General features: G+C 48.2%; 1 protein-coding gene across 50 annotated transcripts in view; it reads left to right on the forward strand.

The window, feature by feature from the left end:
* SOX5 (SRY-box transcription factor 5) overlaps positions 1-7,408 on the forward strand; it is a 732,238-nt gene extending 724,830 nt beyond the window's left edge. For 49 of the 50 annotated variants that reach the window (XM_065031395.1, XM_065031486.1, XM_065031443.1 and 46 more), the window contains one exon: positions 1,611-7,408. In XM_065031395.1, coding sequence (XP_064887467.1) covers positions 1,611-1,914 — 304 coding nt within the window. In that variant the 3' untranslated portion in view covers positions 1,915-7,408. The remainder of the gene's footprint in view (positions 1-1,610) is intronic. The other variant, XR_010466374.1, reaches the window with a different exon arrangement.
* The last annotated feature ends 11,734 nt before the right edge of the window (positions 7,409-19,142 follow it).

The following is a 19,142-nucleotide window of genomic DNA, read 5'->3' on the forward strand; positions in this document are numbered from 1 at the left end:
CAGCTTTGAGATCCTCTGGAGTGGACATCCTAGAGAAGTGGAAAAATACCATTATTAAATAATTTAATATTTGAAAAGCACTCTGAAAAGCAGCATTTAAGTGCAAAGTGTTCTTATTGTTAAATATTAAAAGCAATTTAAGTGTGCTGAATCTTGTTACAGAAATGCTGACTCCAGAAAACAAAAGCCTTCCTATTAAATTTAGAATAAAATGCAAATGAGATCTGCTCCCTCCTTTAAGAGCTATATCTTCAGATGAGGCAACTTCTGCTTGTTTCAGAAACACAGACAGTGTGGAAGGAGGCTTCGCTCGAATGGCAGGCAGGAAGTATCTGAAAATGCAGCAAGCGATTCCAAACAAATGTAAAGCTGTTTGGCAGAGGAAAGTCTTTCAGGATCAGTGTACTGTGGAAGGCTTTACTGTACAGCCAGGGCACAGGCAGGCAGGGGAACAGGGGAGGGTTTCATTCTTAATTAAGAATGTTCATCTCAAGAGACTCTGCCCTGTCTCCTGTGGCAAGGCTTTTCAGTGCAGATGGACACACTGCTGATGACATTACAATGTGCAGCATGTACTGAAGAGTATTACTGCAATGGAATTACTTCATGCAGCAAGGAAACAAAAGGAGCATGAATTTTAAACCTCTAGGCTTGTTGGGACCCTGAAGCTTCTCAGGGAAACAAACACTGGTATAACACAGCTAGTGTTCTTGATGCAAAGGGAATTTCTATGGCCCGGAATAATTCTTCTTTCATTACTGCAGACAGGTTTCCGAGGCTTAGATGCCGTATAAAGGCAGCCTGTAGAGGATTTTCTCAAATGCTCATGTTGCTTGCTTGCTTTTTATTTATTTTTAAATAATGCATGCTTCCATTTTAAGTCTGCCTTTGCCCAGTTTTATCCACCTGCCTTCAAAGGTTCTGCTTTTCACAAATGCCACTCACTGTGGAAACTATCACCTTCCAGTTGGAGGCCCTTAGTGATCATCCTATAAACCCATGTTTAGAGCCCACTGTTCCTCTCCCTAATAATGGCCAAGTCTCTGAGTGCCCGTGGAGTAAACATTACCTCTTTGGAGAGACCTGCTTTGCTTTCTCCTGATCCACTGGTAGTTTCCTACAGCACCTCCCCGTTCCCGTAAAAACTACCTCACCCTCACTGCATCTCTCCTGTTGGCAGTGTGCTGCTTTTATGTCTAATCCTGCTAGCAACTTGGATTATTTAAAGGAAGATTTTTAAAATACATGGTTTTGAAGTTGAGCCACAATTGAAATTTTGGCTGGCATCTCCTGGGACACCCGTTTTGCCCAGCAAAGAAGTTTGTGTCACAAGCAAGCAAGCTGAAGCTGTGTAGTTCAGGTACAGCTAGAGGTGTTTACAGAAATTGGGTTTTCTTACCAGTGAAGCTGGTTTGGGCTTGATGTTCATTTCAAGAGCATCAGCTGGTGAGTCTGGAATATTGGTATAAGGGTTGTATTGCACAGGCCATCCAGGAGCTTCCTCTGCATACCCAAGAGCGTATGTTATGGGCTTGCAAAGTGCTTCTATACTTGTCTTTCCTTTACTCCTTCCAGTGTTCAAATGCCATTTTACTTTTTCTCCCCGGCAGGCAACAAGCACAGATTCCCATTGCCACTGCGGGCGTAGTTTACCCAGGAGCCATTGCCATGGCAGGAATGCCTTCCCCACATCTGCCCTCCGAGCACTCGAGCGTGTCCAGCAGCCCGGAGCCCGGGATGCCCGTCATCCAGAGCACTTACGGCATCAAAGGAGAGGAGCCTCATATCAAGGAGGAGATGCAAACCGATGACGTCAATGGAGAAATCTACGATGAATACGATGAGGAAGACGATGACCCTGATGCGGACTATGGCAGTGACAGTGAAAATCACATTGCAGGCCAAGCCAACTGATCAGGGTCCAAATATCCCATGACCTACAGGACTTCAAGGAGAAAAGAAAAAATAAATAAAGCTCCATCTGGTTTATCTTTGCCAGTGGCCAAGCACATTAACTTTCTCATACACTGACTGTTACTTTAACTGTTAGTCTTAACTAGTTGGGACATCAGCTGACTAATAGACATCAGCCTGCATCAGAAGAAAAAAGGCTCAGAAGAAAGGAAACAAAGACAACGACGACAACAACAACAGAATGATATAAGCTATGGGTAAAATAATGCCAGTAATTCAGCTGCTATACCCAAGCACTGAAGTCTTACCCGTCGACCTTTTATTATTATTATTTTTTTTTCAAATAAACTTTATGGCTGTTTGTTCTACAATGTTCTAGAAATTCTCACTCAGGTACACAGTGCCAACAAGTGGCTTGTGAATGTGTTTTGTTGTTTTGTGCTACAGTTTAAAGATAAATAATTTTTTTCTTTTTTTTTTTTGGTAATGCACCTGACAGGAAAGAAAAAAGATGAAATTCCTTTTACCCCTTCTGTCTCCCCCTCCTCCTCCTCCCTGGCAAATCTGGGTCAGAAGTGTGTGTGTGTGCGTGTGCCTGTGTGCGTGGCTGGCAAGGAAGGAAGTGGGGAGTCTGTTTCTGTTAACCCCAACAAGCAATTATTTCCTTTCAAGAGAGGACTTCTCTTCATCAGTTGCACACCATACTGAGTCTTTGAGCAAGTGCCAAATTTGTACTAAAGCGCTGAACTAGTCCAATTTGCTTTTTTTTTTTTGGTTGGTCTCTTCTTCTTGTTTTGTTTTCCTTTTGCTTTTCTTTTGCTTCCTGCTCTGTCTTAAGTTAGGACAGTGTCGTATCTTAGACAATCCCTTGAAGAACCTGATATACCAGCAGCTGGTGAGATTAGACATATATTTTTGGTTTTGCTTTTTAAAGGAAACTGTAGGTGCCGTTCTCAGGTGAAAAAAAGAGAGAGAGACATAAATTTAGAGAGAAAATATTTTATGATCTTGGATTTTCATGTGTGTGTGTTTATGGTACTAATACGAAAAATATTGGACTATTGTGAGCAAAAATCATGTTCCAGAATGAAGTCCCGCACCCTCCAAATAACTTGGTCTGTAAGGAGCCTTTGCTTTTAATTTGCACTTCAAGTGGCAGCATATACAGCTTAAAAAATACTTGTCCAAAATGTGACTTGTTCAGCACAGGACAGGACAACTGGAAGCGTTACCTCTTTGCTGAGCATAGTTAGGTTACCGTGCTTTCCAGTTTTGATGAACTCGTACCTTCAGGGTGGCTGAGTACTGATTTCTGATTCAAAAGGCAGTTTTTTTAAACTGACATTTTTTAATCCTTTGCACTTGCGGAAATGCATTTTATTAGTGGGATGTTTGTGTAAGAAGAAAGACTAATAGCTGTGAAGAGATTTCCATATTCAAAGTGGGCATGTGAGAACCCGAACCAGTGCTGAGTTTCTCTAGCTGCTGCCTCTCACAGGTGAAAAAAAGTGGCTAAAATATTCTCAGTGTTGTTGCAGAGCCCTTAGATATGTTGCTGGGGCAATTTTGCCTTCCTTGGGCAACAGCAACCAGATGAGGAAGGTGGATTTACACAAGCATAATCCTGAGCAGAGGTTGACCTCTCGTATTTCTAATAAGGTAACTGAATGTTACATGTCATTTCAGAAAACCAGAATGCAAATACAAGTGAACCAAGGAGTCTCTTTCCATCTCTTCACTCTGATCTTCCTGTAGAAGGAGAGGACCCAGGTTTGTGTAGCAAGGCAGAAGCATTAGATCTAAACCAGCCAACCAGCACTAAAGGCTACCTCTCATTTCAAACAGCAGCTATCCAGGAGCTCCTCTCTGGCCTGGGAAGCCAAGTCCTGGGATCATACTGAGGCAAAACCCTTTCTCCAAGTTGACTTTGTGACTGAGGATGCCACCTTCATATTCACGTCGCTCCCTGGTGAATTCCTACTCCTAGAGAGAGACTCTTCGCCATCGGTATCACTTTTTACTTGTAAAAATAGCCCTGTGCGTCTTAGTGCCAGTGAGAACCCATCCCCAGGGTCCGCCAGAGCCATGGTCTTCAGTACTTGGCAACACTGATATTGCAAATGGTCACTTAATCAGGCAAATTTAGCTCATGGTGCAATCCGCCTTTGAAGTCCCGGTGCAGGATGAAAGGGGCAGGTAGGAGGAGAGACTGGGAAGGAGGACGTGGCGGTGGGTCTGTCTTTGCCGCTTGAAATCCCACTTGAAGTGTAACTTGACCCCTGCAGACCTTGTGCAAAGCAAACGAGCAAATGCCGTGGAAGGCTTAGGACAATACTCCAATGAGCGGTTTGGACGTGTGATAGTTTTACCCTGAAGCATCTGTTTTGTTTTTCTCCTGATTTCCCTTTTTTGATTTCCACCTCTGCCTTGAAAAATTCTTTTCGTTTTTCTCTCTCTCGGAATTGCTCTCAAGTTATGCTTGGAGTAGCTGATCATATCCTCCATGTCAGAGAGGGTTCTTTTTGTTTGTATTTTATGACTGTGTTGGGGTTTTGTTTTTTTTCAGTTGAACTGCCTCTTCTTGCTAGTGTTGTAATGGTAATAATAATAATAATAATAATAATGGTCAGCTGTTCCCAGATTAGTAAATTATGTATAATTTATTTTATCCCCCCCCTTTTTTAACTTTATTTTATTCTGTTCTAATTTGGCAGTGCAGCGAATGAAGCTGTTAGCTATTTAAAATGGATACCCGCCCCCACCTTGCCTTTTTATATATATATAAATATATATATATACATATAAAAACAAATCGCTTCTTCTTCTGCTCACACCATTCCTCTTTCTTTTATTTTAATTTTGGCCCCAGCCATGTCAACTTCTGATGTTTATTATGATGGAGTGAATTAATGGGAGTGTTGTTTTCAATCTTAATTAACTTCTGCTCTCTCATCACTCATTTTAGTTATTTAATTACACCAGTCATCTAGAGCCAATTTTTTTGAAGCACTCTGTTTGGATAAGAAGGAAAAAAAAAATAGACAATTGTTTTTATATCATTATTATGTACAATGTGAAAACAGATATTTGCTCCTTTTTTTTTTTTAACTTTTAAATTTGTTCCCTGTCTTTGTGAACAAATTACTTCTGACTCTTGTGGGTTCACCTCGCATTTGCTGGATGCTCGATTTCCACCACGTTATAGAGACTCTCTGGTTTAATCGTGTCACTTTGGGCTACCAGAAATACTTTGTTTTAGCTCCAGGTAGGTGCCACTGTGGCAGGCGCGATTGGAGCAAGTCTTAGGTGCGTGGGCTGGAAAGCCGGCCGCAGGGAAGTCAATGGGAAAAAAGACCCTTTGACTTCAGCGGGACCGAATTTCAGCCCTGGACCATGGGCTGCGTCACAGGAGATGCTCCTGGAGGCAGCCCCGTCTCTGCGGGCAGGGTCAGTCCCGGGCCAGAGAAGCGAGCGCCCAGGCCAGGGCGGCAGGACCCAGCTCTGCTCTCAGCAATGGGCTGCGCTTTGCTCACCGCCTCGGCCTGGGCATAGGCTCAGATTAACGCTGGTTTTGTTACCAGGCACATTTCTGTCTGAGAGGCTATGCTGGAGCCTGGGGTTCGGTCAGGCTTTCTGAATGGGTAGCTTCAGCAGACTATCCACGTCCTGCGTTGGGATGTTCAATAGAAAAAAGGCAAAAAAAACCACCACATTTTTTTTTCTAAAAAAGGATCAGGGGTCTGAAAACAGCAAAATACTTAATGACTGTGCTAGTGTTTCGTTGGGTCCAAGGATGAGTGCCCATATATCCTTTGGCGATAGAAGACCAGAATTGAAAATGAGGCCCTGTTTGTCCCTCTTTAATTTCTTTGGGGAAAAGAAAAAAAAAAATTAAAAAGGACAAAACACAGCAAAACATACATTTATAAAAAGATCTTTCTGTCTTGTTTCTTTTTTTTTTTTTTTTTTTTTTCCTGGGTTCTGTGCCCTGGAGCGTGTAGAAAGACCAGGTTAGAAGAGATTAGGATTGCATTAACCTAAAAGCGCATCGAGGCCCTAGTGCTGAGACGGGCCTCATTCCGCTCTTCCCTGGGAAGCTGGCGGCTGGCGAGCAAGGGTGGTCTTGGGGAGCTGCCGGGGGGCGTACAGGCCATCTCCTCCTGCATCGGGGGAGCCGCTTGTGTCTTGCGAACTTGCAAAAGAGCAACACCAGCAGTGGGGAAAAGGGGAAAAGAAAGAAGAAGAGAAAAAAAAAAAAACTGAGGCACTTGCTTCTAAGCTCAATTAAATAACACAGAGTATATCCTTTTTCAATTTATTCATGCCTTATATTAGTAAAATAGGATTTTTAAGTGCATTTAACATCTTTATTTAACCGTTCCGCTATATTAATCAGGCCCCCAGAAAAGAACACTAGCTATTATTATAGCATTTAATTAGTTTTGTAACCAAATCCTCTTATTACGAATGCATATGGAAGAAATTCTTTCTTCGAAGACATTATTTCAAAGATTTGGTTACTGCAGTAGACTCTCTCTTTAATTAAATCATTTTTTAGAAAGTAAATTGTCTTTAACCTTTTTACAGCACGTTTTCGGAGCTTTTTCTTTTTAATCCAAAGAGATGAGCTGTTATTGTCCCCGAAGAAGCCTCTGACATCACATTCGTAACATCAAAAATAATTATACTCCGTGGAAATGTAGACCTTACTTAGCACGGATTCATCTGCTAGAATGAATGGCAACTCTATGATATCTCCTGTGTTTAAGGGCATGATTTATCGGATAGGAAGTATTTTTGTCTGCCCACTTCTTGATAGAATCATTCCTTCGATTTTGCAAAGAACTGTGTGTAATTCACTAGATGTGAATTCAAGTGTATCCTCAATTCACAGGGCATGGGCTGGCTGTTTAGCTTGGTTTATATTTGCATTTTTTCAACTTTATCTTAACTTGTCAGTTTCCCAGATTGAAGAACATGTCAAGTTCGTTTTTTTCTACTGACTGATTTCTCTACTCCCCAGTGTTTTTGTCACTGGTTTGCTGAAACAGTATTTACATAGCTCCATTGGCTCTAAAGCTCTTACTCCTTCTAACGTTTTGGATTTTACAAGTGAAATGAAAATAGAAAAGAAATAGAGACAATCAAATGCCTGGAGCTTAAAACAAAGTATGTGCAACCTACCATCTCACTTGAAATTTAATAAAAGAAATAATTATGTAAATATAACATAGAGTTATAGATTTATATTTTGTTCATAACACATAGTGTAATATAAGTTGTATATTTTCATGTTTTGGTTTTATGTTATCATTCATGCCACAATAAATGAAAAAAAACAGGACTTGATGTACTCTTTAAAAAAAATACAATGTGGGTTGCCACCATCCTGGGTTTTTGGTTTGGGGATTTTTTTTGTTTCTTTTGCATTCCCCTTTTTCAGTATTATTGCCCTGCAAGGCACCAATAAAACAGCAAATGTGTTCTTTACCTACACTGTGGTCTGTTTCCCACTTATTATAGCAAAGGGTGCACTAGTTAATTTTGTTGTTAAGAGAGCAAAGTCCCTGGGCTTAAGGAGCAAAAAACGAGAATTAGATTCGGCTTACCAGTCTGCTCCAGAATTCCAGCTTTTCATAAAATTGTGGGAAAAAATTTCACCCTATCTTTAAAATATCGGTGTTAAATCAGAAGAAAAGGTTGGTTCCTGAACAATGTAGGACCGTGCCATTTCCAGTTCAGAGTCAGGACACCTCATAAAGCGGGGATGGTTGAATCCAGAGGTTTGGTCCGTGCCCACCTTCCCAGGTTATGTTCACAGGCTCATCTGTTCGGAGGCCAAGGCAAATTCAGGGAAATGCCCAATTATAAACGCCCATGACACAAAGCTATGAAAAAAATAGCTCTGCTCATAGTTAGTCAGAATGTCCCAACATGCTGCCTAAACAGTTCATGAAGTTTTGACAGCAGCATATGGCACAAAGTGGGATTAAATGAATTTGTGCCTGTTTTTGACAGTAAGTTATTCTGATGGGTGCTTACTCTCAAGCGCCTATGGCTTGACAGATGCCATTCCATGGTTCCAAATTTCCTAAAGGGAAAAGGCAATATTTGGGAAAGCAGAAGGGGGCTGGCGGAGGTCCTGTGGACCTGCCCGCACTGCTTTTGTTTGCCAGGTTGTCCTCTTTGCTCTTCCTGGGAGCAGGGGGGCACGTGGAACATCCGATCATCAGCCAGAGGTCTATTTTGGCAGCTTTGTGATACAGCCTATATGGAAACTGTCCAACGGAAGTGGAAATGAACGTGAGCAGAGCCGTGTAATGTGAGACTCGGGCCAATAAATATCGGTATCCTTTAACCCCTTAAAGTCCCTTTATCCATGACTGTCTTCAACATGCGATGATGGGAGCACCTGTCTACCTGAAAGGCCAGAGGAGAACAAACAACTGCACTGGGCGGCGTGGCTGTCAAATTACAGTGTCGTTTGTATTCCGTGTGCCTGAAACCTCACCTGCAACTTGAGCCAAGGCAAACATTTTGTTTCTTTGCCCTTCTAACAGATATGACTCTGTAACAAGGAATGCTTCTGCCAGAGCCCTGCTACCTTATGCCTTTGCTGGTACCGCACACACTGCCTACCTGAAACATCACTGAGCATGTAGGCCTTCTCACCACCCTTCGCTGAGGTGGAGTGACGTAGGATTTATTTCCTTTTTTTTCAAGCTTGGGCTGGTACCTAACGCGGCAGCAACCAGTGGGAAAAAATGTCTAGGAGAACATGAGAAAAGCTAAGCTGAAGATATATCTAAGTTGCAATATGAGTGGGCTAGTCTGAGCTTTGCAAAAGTGGGAATGGAGACCAGTTAACCCCTAAAGGTGTAGTTGAAGTAAAAAAGTGCTTAAGTGATATTATGGCCCAGACTTGGGAGTGGTAACAAATCTTTCTTCAGATAAGTTGTGAGGCTTTGGTTTGGTTTGGTTTGTTGTTTTGTTTTGTTTTGTTTTTTTTTTTTTCCAGCAATTGCCTGTAGCAGGAAGAAAGAAAATGAGGATAATTATGACATTAATCTATTTAAAAAAGAAAGACGTGACAATTAGCACATTCCCACCAAGAAAGTAACATACAGAGTTATATGTATGTAGGAAAGTGAAAAGGCCAACCCCCCCAGGAACCATGAAAGGTATGGAAAACTTATGTGCCTCACGAGGAAGCGCTGTGCTGTGACTTCGGCATCAGTGAGAAAGAGTGTATGGGAGCTTGTCAGTAAGATTTCAGCTAATAAATATTCAGCGATACTGTAGAAAAGCAATGTGGGAGAGGAACAGGCAGTGACTGTCGGGCCAACCAGTGGAAGGCACATGCTGAAAAGGTACAAAAAGTCTTGTGAACATATTCATCAAGGTAATCTTGTGCCTGAGACTGGCAGGGTCAAGATAGTTGGAGTAGCTTATTTCAGTCGCCGGGATGCTTCTGCTCACATCTGCTGGTATTACAGTAGCACTGACAGCCCTGCACTGAAATCAGAGGTTGCTTGCAAGCTAACGATGAGTACAGGAAAAAGAAAATTGCACCGTGGCATTGTTGACCTAAATCAGAAAGGCTGGCAGTGTCAGCAGTGCTGTGAGCATCAACCACATCCCAGCTGCAAAACCTTCCCGTTAACGTGGCTGCACAAGGCAGAGGGGTGGCAGCCCCCCTTACCCGTTCTGGGCTGCATTTGCAGGCCTGGCAGTTAGCAAACACTGGGGTTTCAGTAAAGGTTTTTTTCTCCCATAAATAAATTTGATGTGACAGCTAATGCAAAAGAGATCCTACAGATTCCCCGGTATGATTTGTAATCGTTGCTCTCCAGCCTCTAGTTGCGAGAACTTTGCAAATGTGACGATGTTCTTGGTCTCACAGCGTGGTTCAGCCAGGTGATGGGTTCCCACTCCCCTCACCACACAAGCACACACCCCCACCTCCCCACCCTGTCTCACTCTACACCATGCCTGGTAATGGCCACTCAGAAAATCCTGTCATTGGGAGCTCGCTATCTGTATCCACTGCTTGGAGGGATTAGCCAGGGCTTATTGGTTTGGGGTTTTTCTGGTTTGGGTTTTTTTCTTTTTCTTTTTTTTTTCTTTTTCTTTTTCTTTTTCTTTTTCTTTTTCTTTTTCTTTTTCTTTTTCTTTTTCTTTTTCTTTTTCTTTTTCTTTTTCTTTTTCTTTTTCTTTTCCTTTTCCTTTTCCTTTTCCTTTTCCTTTTCCTTTTCCTTTTCCTTTTTCTTTTTCTTTTTCTTTTTCTTTTTCTTTTTCTTTTTCTTTTTCTTTTTTCTTTCTCTTTCTCTTTCTCTTTCTGTTTTCTTTTTGTTTATTTTTCTTTATCCTGCTGATGAAGCAGTGTTATCAGAGCACAGCAGGGGCCAGGGGAGCAGGGAGAGCACCCAGCACTCAGCTGGGGACCTCCTCCACCTCAAACCAGCTTCAACTCAGAGCACTGTACACCAGGTGAACTCGGCTGTCACCACCACACCAGCACTGCATGGCTGAAAGGCACACGTGGAAAGTACCAAGGGATGGTCACTCCTGACCCATTAAACTAAGCAAAACAAGTTGCTTGGCATGAGATTACAAATTTATTGATTATGGATCTGGATGAGGGGATTGAGTGCACCCTCAGTAAGTTTACAAGTGACACCGAGTTGGATGGGAGTGTTGATCTCCTGGAGGGTAGGAAGGCCATACAGAGGGATCTGGATCAGCTGGATCGTTGGGCTGAGACCAGTTGTATGTGGTTTAACAAGGCCAAATGCCAGGTCCTGCACTTGGGTCACAACAACCCCAGGCAGCGCTACAGGGTGGGGGAAAAGTGACTGGAAAGCTGCCTGGGGGAAAAGGATTTGGGGGTGTTGATTGACAGCCAGCTGAACACGAGCCAGAAGTGTGCCCAGGTGGCCGAAAAGGCCAACAGCATCCTGCCTTATATCAAGAACATTGTGGCCAGCAGGACTAGAGAAGTGATCATGCCATGGTATTTGGTGCTGGTGAGGCCCCACCATGAATCCTGTGTTCAGTTTTTAGCCCCTCTCTACTGGAAAGAGCTTCAGGTGCTGGAGAGAGTTCAGAGAAGGGCAACAAAGGTGGTGAGGGGTGTGGAGCACAAGTGTGATGAGCAATGGCTGAGGGATAAAGGAGTCCAGGAAGGCTGGTCTCTCTTCAAGAAGGTCATCTTAGAGGCACAGGAGCAGGCTGTCCCCGTGTGCCGGAAGGCGGGCCAGCGGGGAAGAAGGCTGGCCTGGCTGAGTAGGGAGCTGCGCCTGGAACGTCAGAATAAAAAGAGAATGTATAAGCTTTGGAAGGAGGGGCAGGCTACTCAAGAGGAACACAAGAATCCTGTGAGGTTATGGATGGAGAAAATTAGAAGGGCCCAAGACCAAGCAGAGCTGCGCCTGGCCACCGCTGTGGAAGGCAGCAAGAGATGCTTCTAGGAATAGGTTAGCGAGAAGAGGAGGACTAAGGAGAACCTCCATCCCCTGATGAATGTGGGGGGAAACGTAGTGACAGAAGTTGAGGAACAGGCTGAGCTACTTAATGCCTCCTTTGCCTCAGCCTTTCATAGTCAGAAGAGTAGTGTTGCAGGTACCCAGGCCCCTGAGCCAGAAGACAGGCGTGGCGAGCAGAATGAAGCCCCACTTGGACACCCGCTAGTCTGTGGGACCAGACGGGATACACCCAAGAGTGCTGAGGGAGCTGGCGGAAGGGATCACTTGGCCACTTCCCATTATCTCTCAGCACTCCTGGCTATCTGGGGAGGTCCTGGTTGACTGGAAGTTGGCCAACTTCACGCCCATATCCAAGAAGGGCTGGAAGGAGGATCCAGGGAACTACAGACGTGTCAGTCTCACCTCGGTGCTGGGGAGGGTCATGGAGCAGATCATCCTGAGTGACATCACACGGCACGTACGAGAAAACCGAGCGACTAGGCCCAGTCAACATGGCTTTATGAAAGCAGGTCCTGTTTGACCCACCCGATCTCCCTCTCTGACAAGGTGAGCCACCTAGTAGGTGAGGCAAAAGCTGTGGATCTTGTGTACTTAAGACTTCAGTAAGGCCTTTTACACCGTACCCCACAGCATTCTCCTGGAGAAGCTGGCAGCTCACGGCCTGGGTGGGTGTACTCTGCAATGGATAAAGAACTGGCTGGATGGCCAGGCCCAAAGAGTTGTGGTGACCGGAAACAAACCCAGTTGGTGGCCGGTCACAGGTGGTATTCCCCAGAGCTCACTGTTGGGGCCCGTTCTGTTTAATCTCTTTATCAATGACCTGGACGAGGGGATTGAGTGCACCCTTAGTCAGTTTGCAGATGACACCAAATTGGCTGGGAGTGTTGATCTGCTGGAGGGTAGGAAGGCCATACAGAGGGATCTGGACTGGCTGCATCATTGGGCTGCGGCCAACTGTACGTGGTTTAACAAGACCAAGTGCCGGGTCCTGCGCTTGAGTCGTAACAACAGGGAAGAGTGGCTGGAAAGCTGCCTGGTAGAAAGGGATCTGTGGGTGCTGATTGACAGCCAGCTGAACATGAGGCAGCAGTGTATCGAGACGCCTTGTATCGAGAATAGTGTGGCCAGCAGGACTAGCGAAGCGACTGTCCCCCTGTACTCGGTGCTGGTGAGGCCCCACCTTGAATCCTGTGTTCTGTTTTGGGCCCCTCGCTACAGGAAAGACCTTGAGGTGCTGGAGAGAGTTCAGAGAAGGGCAACGAAACTGGTGAGGGGTCTGGAGCACAAGTCTGACGAGGAGCGGCTGAGGGAACTGGGGCTGTTTAGCCTGGAGAAAAGGAGGCTGAGGGGAGACCTCATTGCTGTCTACAACTCCCTGAAAGGAGGTTGTAGCACGGAGGGTGTTGGTCTCTTCTCCCAAGGAGCAAGCGATAGGACAAGAGCAAATGGACTCAGGTTGTGCCAGGGGAGGTTTAGATTGGATATTAGGAAAAAATTCTAGACGGAAAGGGTTCTCAGGCACTGGGAAGGGCTGCCCAGGGAGGTGGTGGCGTCTCCATCCCTGGAGGTGTTTCAAAGGCATTTAGATGAGGTGCTTAGGGACATGGTTTAGTGCCTGAGCTAGGTTATGGTCGCACTCAATGACCCTGAGGGTCTCTTCCAACCAAAACAATTCTATGATTCTGTGATTCCATGACCTCTCTTGGTGGCCTCCCACAGGCTCCTCGTGTCTTGGCTGGCGCAACAGCCCAAAGGACACCAGGCCCTCTGCTCCCGTCTCCCCCGGGGCACGGAGCACAAGAGGTGGCGCGTGGCCACGCTCTGGGGGCAGGGCCAAGGGATCCCCAGGGAAGAAGAGTCCACGCAACGCTTGGCAATCAGCAATTCCTTTATGGAGCGCTGGGAGACCGTGTGCAGGCGGCTGGGCCTCCCGTTCTACCAGCGGGATCTCTGGATGCTTTGCTCCCTCTCAGCCACTGGTGAGCGCGGGGGGGCTGTGTCTCTTGCAGGGTGTGAGGTCACTGGGGGGTCCCTGAGGAACCCCAACCCTCCTGGAACGTTCTTGCCACCGTCTCGTCAAGACCATCCCAGGCACGGGATGAGAAGGGGCTGGAGCCCAGGGCTCATGAGACGAGGTGGCGGGCAGTCCCTGTGCCCAAGGGGTGTCCTTTCTCTTGGGCAAGAAGCATGACAGGCAGGAGCGAGCCCCAGGAGAGGGGCCATCAGACCCAAACACCCTCCTCCTTCTCCCACATTCAGGCATCTTTCAGGACACAGGCCCCCACGCCCACACCTGCCACCTCTGACGTCACAATCGCCACCATTGTGACATCATGCCTGTCACCAGCCACGTCACTGCCCATTGTTTCCGGCCCTATAAAAGCGGGGGCCCCTGCAGCTGGCCCACAGTGCGAGGCCCTCGGACACCAAGCATGCTTGGAATGAAGAGGATGCTGAGCAACCAGGTGGGTGGCTGCCCACGCTGGCGGAGGACATGGGAGAGATGGGTTGTGCGACTGGGACCTCCCAGGAGCCTGGGGAAGGCAAAGGAGCAGAGGAGGGAGAGGAACTTTCCCCCTCGTGCCGTGAGAGCCGTTGCCCACGCTCTCACGAATGCCATCATGCAGCGAGCAGCTGTGGGCAGGCAGGGGAACTGCATGGGGCCGCGGCGCTTGCATCTGCTGAGGCCCCGGTGTGACATCCCCGCAAAGGACAAGGTGGAGCCAATGGAGGTGGATCCACCAGACTACGGCGTGGGGCCACTGTCTGTTCAGGCACCACAAGACAGTGAGGAGCCCATGGAGGTGGATCCACCTCAATAACCATCATCCGTGGCGATGGCTCCACCTGCCACGGGGATCATCTGGCATTTCCCCAGCCATCAGGCTCCCGTGCGTGACGTGGCGGCAAACAGCGTCACGGGAGGTCCCGGTCAGCTCCCCACTCCCATCCTCCACACCTTCATAATCAGACAATAAACGACAAGAAAAAAATCTTTTACTCTTTTGTCCAAGCTTACTTGACACCTTGGTGAGTGCATCTGCGCTCCTGTGACACCTCCTGGTCCCTGTCTTTGACTAGGAGGCCCTTTCCATTCCCATGCCCACCTTCCTGCTTTGCTGCTGCCTTACTTTCTGGGTGGCTTTTTAAGGCTGCAACATCAATAATTGGATAATAGTTTTTTAAAGGGAGTAAAATGATCCTAGAAATAGCATGGGACCCTAGGTATTTCTGGATTCCAAACTCTCAATGTTACCTCAGGGCCAGTAGCTATCACTGTACCCTGGAGGTCTAACCAGGTAGTGAGATGGTCCCACTCATGCCTTTGCAGGGAGGTGTACTCGTGTTGCTAAGACAGGAGGTCATGCCCGCATGATCAGGGTGCTGGACTCCCATGGAGTTTCAGAGCTCTCTGGTTCCTGACAGACACCAGGGCACCATCCTGGAACTTTCTCTGGCACCTTAGGCTTTCTTCATGAAGCTTTTTGCTGCCCGACTGGATAGAGGCCACTTGAAAGACAGCAATTCAAATCTACATTTTCCTAGTGCTGGAGTGGTTCATGCCACCTCTACTGGTCACGACTTTCTAGAACACCATTTTGGTCAATGCCTGACTGAATACCGAGCCTCAGAGTTTGACCACTGTGTGAGGTGCTGGAGAGAGTTCAGAGAAGGGCAACAAAGCTGGTGAGGGGTGTGGAGCACAAGTGTGATGAGCAATGGCTGAGGGATAAAGGAGTCCAGGAAGGCTGGTCTCTCTTCAAGAAGGTCATCTTAGAGGCACAGGAGCAGGCTGTCCCCGTGTGCCGGAAGGCGGGCCAGCGGGGAAGAAGGCTGGCCTGGCTGAGTAGGGAGCTGCGCCTGGAACGTCAGAATAAAAAGAGAATGTATAAGCTTTGGAAGGAGGGGCAGGCTACTCAAGAGGAACACAAGAATCCTGTGAGGTTATGGATGGAGAAAATTAGAAGGGCCCAAGACCAAGCAGAGCTGCGCCTGGCCACCGCTGTGGAAGGCAGCAAGAGATGCTTCTAGGAATAGGTTAGCGAGAAGAGGAGGACTAAGGAGAACCTCCATCCCCTGATGAATGTGGGGGGAAACGTAGTGACAGAAGTTGAGGAACAGGCTGAGCTACTTAATGCCTCCTTTGCCTCAGCCTTTCATAGTCAGAAGAGTAGTGTTGCAGGTACCCAGGCCCCTGAGCCAGAAGACAGGCGTGGCGAGCAGAATGAAGCCCCACTTGGACACCCGCTAGTCTGTGGGACCAGACGGGATACACCCAAGAGTGCTGAGGGAGCTGGCGGAAGGGATCACTTGGCCACTTCCCATTATCTCTCAGCACTCCTGGCTATCTGGGGAGGTCCTGGTTGACTGGAAGTTGGCCAACTTCACGCCCATATCCAAGAAGGGCTGGAAGGAGGATCCAGGGAACTACAGACGTGTCAGTCTAACCTCGGTGCTGGGGAGGGTCATGGAGCAGATCATCCTGAGTGACATCACACGGCACGTACGAGAAAACCGAGCGACTAGGCCCAGTCAACATGGCTTTATGAAAGCAGGTCCTGTTTGACCCACCCGATCTCCCTCTCTGACAAGGTGAGCCACCTAGTAGGTGAGGCAAAAGCTGTGGATCTTGTGTACTTAAGACTTCAGTAAGGCCTTTTACACCGTACCCCACAGCATTCTCCTGGAGAAGCTGGCAGCTCACGGCCTGGGTGGGTGTACTCTGCAATGGATAAAGAACTGGCTGGATGGCCAGGCCCAAAGAGTTGTGGTGACCGGAAACAAACCCAGTTGGTGGCCGGTCACAGGTGGTATTCCCCAGAGCTCACTGTTGGGGCCCGTTCTGTTTAATCTCTTTATCAATGACCTGGACGAGGGGATTGAGTGCACCCTTAGTCAGTTTGCAGATGACACCAAATTGGCTGGGAGTGTTGATCTGCTGGAGGGTAGGAAGGCCATACAGAGGGATCTGGACTGGCTGCATCATTGGGCTGCGGCCAACTGTACGTGGTTTAACAAGACCAAGTGCCGGGTCCTGCGCTTGAGTCGTAACAACAGGGAAGAGTGGCTGGAAAGCTGCCTGGTAGAAAGGGATCTGTGGGTGCTGATTGACAGCCAGCTGAACATGAGGCAGCAGTGTATCGAGACGCCTTGTATCGAGAATAGTGTGGCCAGCAGGACTAGCGAAGCGACTGTCCCCCTGTACTCGGTGCTGGTGAGGCCCCACCTTGAATCCTGTGTTCTGTTTTGGGCCCCTCGCTACAGGAAAGACCTTGAGGTGCTGGAGAGAGTTCAGAGAAGGGCAACGAAACTGGTGAGGGGTCTGGAGCACAAGTCTGACGAGGAGCGGCTGAGGGAACTGGGGCTGTTTAGCCTGGAGAAAAGGAGGCTGAGGGGAGACCTCATTGCTGTCTACAACTCCCTGAAAGGAGGTTGTAGCACGGAGGGTGTTGGTCTCTTCTCCCAAGGAGCAAGCGATAGGACAAGAGCAAATGGACTCAGGTTGTGCCAGGGGAGGTTTAGATTGGATATTAGGAAAAAATTCTAGACGGAAAGGGTTCTCAGGCACTGGGAAGGGCTGCCCAGGGAGGTGGTGGCGTCACCATCCCTGGAGGTGTTTCAAAGGCATTTAGATGAGGTGCTTAGGGACATGGTTTAGTGCCTGAGCTAGGTTATGGTCGCACTCAATGACCCTGAGGGTCTCTTCCAACCAAAACAATTCTATGATTCTGTGATTCCATGACCTCTCTTGGTGGCCTCCCACAGGCTCCTCGTGTCTTGGCTGGCGCAACAGCCCAAAGGACACCAGGCCCTCTGCTCCCGTCTCCCCCGGGGCACGGAGCACAAGAGGTGGCGCGTGGCCACGCTCTGGGGGCAGGGCCAAGGGATCCCCAGGGAAGAAGAGTCCACGCAACGCTTGGCAATCAGCAATTCCTTTATGGAGCGCTGGGAGACCGTGTGCAGGCGGCTGGGCCTCCCGTTCTACCAGCGGGATCTCTGGATGCTTTGCTCCCTCTCAGCCACTGGTGAGCGCGGGGGGGCTGTGTCTCTTGCAGGGTGTGAGGTCACTGGGGGGTCCCTGAGGAACCCCAACCCTCCTGGAACGTTCTTGCCACCGTCTCGTCAAGACCATCCCAGGCACGGGATGAGAAGGGGCTGGAGCCCAGGGCTCATGAGACGAGGTGGCGGGCAGTCCCTGTGCCCAAGGGGTGTCCTTTCTCTTGGGCAAGAAGCATGACAGGCAGGAGCGAGCCCCAGGAGAGGGGCCATCAGACCCAAACACCCTCCTCCTTCTCCCACATTCAGGCATCTTTCAGGACACAGGCCCCCACGCCCACACCTGCCACCTCTGACGTCACAATCGCCACCATTGTGACATCATGCCTGTCACCAGCCACGTCACTGCCCATTGTTTCCGGCCCTATAAAAGCGGGGGCCCCTGCAGCTGGCCCACAGTGCGAGGCCCTCGGACACCAAGCATGCTTGGAATGAAGAGGATGCTGAGCAACCAGGTGGGTGGCTGCCCACGCTGGCGGAGGACATGGGAGAGATGGGTTGTGCGACTGGGACCTCCCAGGAGCCTGGGGAAGGCAAAGGAGCAGAGGAGGGAGAGGAACTTTCCCCCTCGTGCCGTGAGAGCCGTTGCCCACGCTCTCACGAATGCCATCATGCAGCGAGCAGCTGTGGGCAGGCAGGGGAACTGCATGGGGCCGCGGCGCTTGCATCTGCTGAGGCCCCGGTGTGACATCCCCGCAAAGGACAAGGTGGAGCCAATGGAGGTGGATCCACCAGACTACGGCGTGGGGCCACTGTCTGTTCAGGCACCACAAGACAGTGAGGAGCCCATGGAGGTGGATCCACCTCAATAACCATCATCCGTGGCGATGGCTCCACCTGCCACGGGGATCATCTGGCATTTCCCCAGCCATCAGGCTCCCGTGCGTGACGTGGCGGCAAACAGCGTCACGGGAGGTCCCGGTCAGCTCCCCACTCCCATCCTCCACACCTTCATAATCAGACAATAAACGACAAGAAAAAAATCTTTTACTCTTTTGTCCAAGCTTACTTGACACCTTGGTGAGTGCATCTGCGCTCCTGTGACACCTCCTGGTCCCTGTCTTTGACTAGGAGGCCCTTTCCATTCCCATGCCCACCTTCCTGCTTTGCTGCTGCCTTACTTTCTGGGTGGCTTTTTAAGGCTGCAACATCAATAATTGGATAATAGTTTTTTAAAGGGAGTAAAATGATCCTAGAAATAGCATGGGACCCTAGGTATTTCTGGATTCCAAACTCTCAATGTTACCTCAGGGCCAGTAGCTATCACTGTACCCTGGAGGTCTAACCAGGTAGTGAGATGGTCCCACTCATGCCTTTGCAGGGAGGTGTACTCGTGTTGCTAAGACAGGAGGTCATGCCCGCATGATCAGGGTGCTGGACTCCCATGGAGTTTCAGAGCTCTCTGGTTCCTGACAGACACCAGGGCACCATCCTGGAACTTTCTCTGGCACCTTAGGCTTTCTTCATGAAGCTTTTTGCTGCCCGACTGGATAGAGGCCACTTGAAAGACAGCAATTCAAATCTACATTTTCCTAGTGCTGGAGTGGTTCATGCCACCTCTACTGGTCACGACTTTCTAGAACACCATTTTGGTCAATGCCTGACTGAATACCGAGCCTCAGAGTTTGACCACTGTGTGAGGTGCTGGAGAGAGTTCAGAGAAGGGCAACAAAGCTGGTGAGGGGT

The sequence above is a fragment of the Columba livia genome, chromosome 1 (assembly GCF_036013475.1).
Source record: "Columba livia isolate bColLiv1 breed racing homer chromosome 1, bColLiv1.pat.W.v2, whole genome shotgun sequence".
Lineage (NCBI taxonomy): Eukaryota > Metazoa > Chordata > Aves > Columbiformes > Columbidae > Columba > Columba livia.